Source organism: Bison bison, unplaced genomic scaffold (genome assembly GCF_000754665.1).
Source record: "Bison bison bison isolate TAMUID 2011002044 unplaced genomic scaffold, Bison_UMD1.0 scf7180017864377, whole genome shotgun sequence".
Lineage (NCBI taxonomy): Eukaryota > Metazoa > Chordata > Mammalia > Artiodactyla > Bovidae > Bison > Bison bison.
Genome location: NW_011494949.1, coordinates 867467 through 872564, shown reverse-complemented (window position 1 = coordinate 872564; position 5098 = coordinate 867467). Strand labels below are relative to the sequence as shown.

General features: G+C 60.8%; 1 protein-coding gene across 1 annotated transcript; it reads right to left on the bottom strand.

The window, feature by feature from the left end:
• Positions 1-5098, bottom strand: NDUFS6 (NADH dehydrogenase (ubiquinone) Fe-S protein 6, 13kDa (NADH-coenzyme Q reductase)). The gene is made up of 4 exons (XM_010857115.1): positions 4941-5098; positions 4055-4108; positions 764-886; positions 1-223 (listed from the first exon to the last, which is right to left on the bottom strand). Exons 1-4 carry the CDS (start codon positions 5085-5087, stop codon positions 158-160), a joined length of 390 nt encoding a protein of 129 aa, XP_010855417.1. The 5' UTR covers positions 5088-5098; the 3' UTR covers positions 1-157.

Here is a 5098-nt window from a genome sequence, read left to right as displayed (position 1 = left end):
GTGGCCCCGCCACTTCTCCCGCGCCGACCACGCTCCCCCGGGAGGAAGGAGCAGGCGGCCGGGCCCTGGAGGGCCGGGCCTCAGTGACTGAGAGACGCGCTCTGCACACCCGGGTCCTCCAGCTCGCCCTGCACTGGGCCCCGGCCACGCGGCCGCCCTAGTGGTGCTGCTGCCGGAACTGCAGGCCGCAGTAGCCGCACGTCCCCGTCTTCGTTTCCTTGTCCTGAAAGATTCAAAGGGAGAGCTGCCCTATTTCCATCTTCCACCTCCATCGTCAGTCCACACTTGGTAGACGTCCGACACTGAAGCCAGGCCCTGGAAACACACTGCCACCAGGGGAGCCGCGGGGCCCAACGCCGGACGCGCTGTGCCAGAGGCCCTGGGGCCCGCCCCCCAGGCGCGTCAGGGCCCCGGGCTTCCTGCCGTTACCAGTGGGCTCAGTCCCAGCCCACCCTCCCCGCCCATGAGGCAGGCGGCGTCCTGGGCAGGGGCCGGGAGGACTGGAGCAGGGAGGTGTTGAGCAGAGGCCCCCCTCGGGGCTGGGGTCGAGCCAGGACGGATCAGCAGGGGTGGCGGGGCCTGCCCTGCCCGAGGGGGCGGCCCACCCCAAGTTCTATCCTGTCCTGGAAGCTCTGTGCGTGCCAGCCGTCTGCTCAGCCCTGGTGGACGGCTCGTGTGCAGGGCCGAGCCGAGCGTGTGCGGCCAGCGGGGACAGAACAGGACAGGAACCGGGGCTGGGGCTGGGGGCTGGACAGCACATTACCAGGTTTATGTACACTCGGGGGTGGCCCAGGGCCCCCCCGCCGCCGTCGCACGATATCACCCGACTCCCAACTTGGCTCACGGGCTGCTCCGCTATCAGATCGATGGCAAAGTTCTCGTTCACCTGCAACAAGACAGACAGGAGCGCTCACACAGACACATACCAACCCCCGACGCTCCCGCGCAATTCCAGTGTAGACCACCCCCCACAGGCGTGCACTGCGCTGCCAGCAAAGACGCTCTGCACCTTCTCATTTAAACATCAATGCAGATCTTCGTAATACAGATAGTTACACACATGGACACACGTTTTAACTCTTCATTTGCGTGTAATTTCAAACTTAGAGAAAATCTCCAAGAAGTACAGCAGCACAAAGACTTGCCATTGGTCTTTACCTGGACTCACCCACTGGTAACATCCTGCCCCACCCTCTTCTCTTCATACACACACGTGCACGCACACACAGACACGCCTTCCTCCTCCTGTCTTCAGGGAACGACCAGGAGAAGCTGCTGACCCCATGACCACGTCAACACGGGGACCTGGTTCTGAGCTAAGAGCTGGTTTGGCCCCGAGCAGGAAGTGGGACACTGAAGCCCTTGGCTCGGCCAAGGGCTGCTCCCCAGGGGTGTCAGGGGCGCAGGGGCAGGAGGGATGATGGCACAGTAACTGCAAAGTACAGTGGCACAGCTGGGCCCAGCGCTGCTCCAAGCCCACTGGTTTTCTCACTGGAGGGAATCAACTCGTGACGTGTAAGCTGGTGGAGAAACGGCAAGGAGGCATCTCTCCTCTCCCCTTGGGGGCGGCGTCTCTTCATGCAGGACTCAGCCAGGAGGCCATTAGGGCGCCATCTGAGCTGATGGACAGGGACCTGCTCACCCGCGGCAGCCAGAACCGGAGTCAGACACGCCAAGCACGGCCCGGGGTAAGCCCCGAGGTGCGGGCAGCACCCTGTCCAGCCCCTAGACTTGGATCTGAGGGAGCTGCTGCGTCCCGCCCCAGCTGACATACTCAGGGTCAAACACTGCCAGACCACCTCTTGAAGGCCGCCCATCTCTGCAGGTCCAAGGGTCACCGGGTCACACACAGTCAGCGGTGGGGTCCCCTCTCCCTTCCTGGACGTCCCGGACACAAGTGCACAGAAGAGACCCTCGAGCTGTAAACGCGGCCCACGGAAACTGTGATTCTGGCTCTGGGAGTAACCGAGTGTCTGTTTATCACGATGGTGACAGGCGCCCTGCCTGGGGGTCCCCGAGGCTCCCTGCCCTGCACACAGAACCCCAGCCGCACCCCAGGGCCCAGGACTGCAGTGAGGAGAAGGGAACGATGATCCAACTTTACAAATGAAGGGGGAGGGGCGCGAAGTTTCGGTATTAAAATCTGAGCCTGGGAAGAGCACAGGCCTCCCGGTCCAGGAGCCAGAGGGAAGCTCAGAGCCCGCCCGCCTGCGGCCACGACACTGAGCCCCCAGAGGGGGACAGTCCTGACTCGGGAAAGCGCTGTCGGCCTGGGCTGGGGCTTGCCTGAAGCCCCCCAGGCTCCTCCTTCCAGCAAGGGGGCAAGGAGGGAGGAAGTGCAGCCGGGCCACAGCACACATGACGTGCTGTCCCACTGCCTTCTGCGCCCCGGGCCCAGCGCCCCCGCACCCTGGAAACAGCGCCCCGCAACAGCCATGCTAACCACCTCCTGGGCCCAGCACACCCACTGCCTGAGGCGGCCGTGACGCCTGTCACTCACGGGCAGGGAACACTGGCTTCTAACTCCACGTGCGTGACCACAGAGCAGTGAAAACAGGTCTGTCGCCACAGGGGGACAGCTGGCCACTCGGGCCCTCTGCCTCCCTGAGGTGACCCAGGACCACAGCAGGCCCCACTCCGTCCTCACCTCTCCAGGAGGCCCGTCCCAGGCCAAGGGCCAGGCATTGCTGTGCAGACTCGCTGCGGCCACACGGGCCCGCTGGTCAAGACTGCCCGAGAGCCGCGAGTGGGTGCAGCCCGCCTTCCCGCAAAGGCAGCGCTACGGCCCAGTTCCTGCTCTCCGTGGCCCTCAGCCTAAGTGCAGATCCGCTTTATTTCTCAAAATACAACCAAACCGTGGAGACAGTAAGATGGGGGTTTGTCAGGGACTGTTGAGGGGGTGGGAGTGAAGAGGTGGTGCACAGGAGGGTGGGGGGCGGGGGCTGGGACAGTGAAATAGTCTGAGTGACACTGCAGTTTGGATATAAGACATTATGCATTTGTCGAGACCCACAGAAAGTACTTCCCTGGTGGCTCAGCGGGTAAAGAATCCACCTGCCAATGCAGGAGACACAGAAGATGCAGGTTCAATCCCTGGGTTGGGAAGATCCCGTGGAGAAGGAAATGGCAACCTGCTCCAGTATTCTTGACTGAAAAATTTCACAAACAGAGGATTCTGGGGGACTACAGTCCACAGAGTCACAGAGTTGGACACAACTGAGCAACTAAGCCCAAGCCCAGCAGAAAGTGAAGTCGCTCAGTCGTGTCCGACTCCTTGCGCCCTGTGGACTGTAGCCTACCAGGTTCCTCCATCCATGAGACTTTCCAGGCAACAATAATCGAGTGGGTTGCCATTTCCCTCTCCAGGAGATCTTCCTGACCCAGGGATTGAACTTGGGTCTCCCGCATTGTAGGCAGACGCTCTACTGTCTGAGCCACCGGGGAAGCTTCCTAAGCCCAACAGAATGTACAACACAAAGAGTGAACCCAAAGAAACCGAAGCCACAGACTTGAGTGAATCACAAGGTTTCAACACTCTGCACGTGCTCTAACAAAGGGAGCAGGTTCAGCCAAGAGGAGAACAACAGGGAGCCTGGTGGGGAGGTTGGGGCGCAGTATATGGGAACTGAGTACTCTCTGTGCAGTCTTTCAATAAACCCAAATCTTTTCTCTTGCAAACCAGAGAAAGAGGTGGAGAAGGGGACGACAGAGGATGAGATGGCTGGGTGGCATCACCAACTCAAGGGACGTGAGTCTGAGTGAACTCCAGGAGTTGGTGATGGACAGGGAGGCCTGGCGTGCTGTGATTCATGGGGTCGCAGAGTCGGACACGACTGAGTGACTGAACTGAAACACCAATTTTTTCTTGCAAGAACGAAAGCCTGAGAGACTTGCTGCACATCTTACATGAACACGTATCCCCTGGACACTCTGGACCTTGGATAGGAACAGGCCCCGAGTCCCCAGGTGGGGCCCACGTCTCCTGCACTTGCAGCAGGAGTCTCTACCACGGAGCCGCCTGGCAAGCCCTTCCTTTACCACATCTTTTCCTTACCTCTTTCTGACGACCTACAAATCGAACTTTCCTGTAGTCTCCATCGTCATAAACCTGAAAACAAGAGGGATGCTATTTACAGCCCAATTCTGTACCTTTGTATCAATCACAGACCTTACAGAAAAACCGTTTTCTTCATGTTAGGCCGTGCATATGATCACACACTGAGGAGCTGCGCCCCACGGACATTTCTCAGCGGGGTTCCTAACATGACCACAGGCAGCAGTCCAAACTGGAAGAACGAGAGGACAGCAGTCCCAGCGGAGGCGGACACGCTGACCTTCCATCTGACAGGCCGCAGAGCAGCCTGCCCCTCTGAACCTGCTGGGTGATCTTTCCACATCACAAGAACTTACTCGCTCATCTTTGGAATTAGGATTATACCTAAGACTGTGTTTCAGTCGACAGCAGACCCTCGAGTTATTAAATATGCTATTTAATCTTACACAAACGTTAGAAGATTTGACCCTCACAGTTTGCGGTTTCTGACCCCGACGGAGGCCTCCCCACAGTAACCAAGGGGCTCCCCCGGGGTGTCGGTCTAGTTTCGGAGCTCGCCGAAGCTCTGACGGTGAGGCCACAGCGGCTGCAAACACCAAGCGCCTCGGTCCTCGGTACCCAACCCTGCGGATCCAGGACCCGGGGATTCCGGGGACCGCGACAGCCAAGGCTGGACCAAGGGGACAGGGGCCTACGGCCCCCAGGGGGACTGGACCGTGGGACGCGGGAGCCCGGGGCTGGGCTGCTGGGCGACGGGACCGCGAGCACTGGACTTGGGCCCCACGAGCACCCAGACGCTGGACCGCGGGACCTGGGGGCCGGACCGGGGCTCCGCCCGCCTGGGCGCCCCGAGGGGAGGGCGCTCTCTACGCCCCCGTGGTTATACCTGGCCGGTGTGCGTGACCTTCTCCCCGGTCGGCGAGGTCCGCACCCCAAAGCACCTGGCGCCCACGGGCAGGCCGCGCGTCACCGCGCCGCCCCGGCCCAGGAACCTGAGGAAGGTCAGCACCGCCGCCATCTTGCGGGCTGCCATCTTGCGGGCTG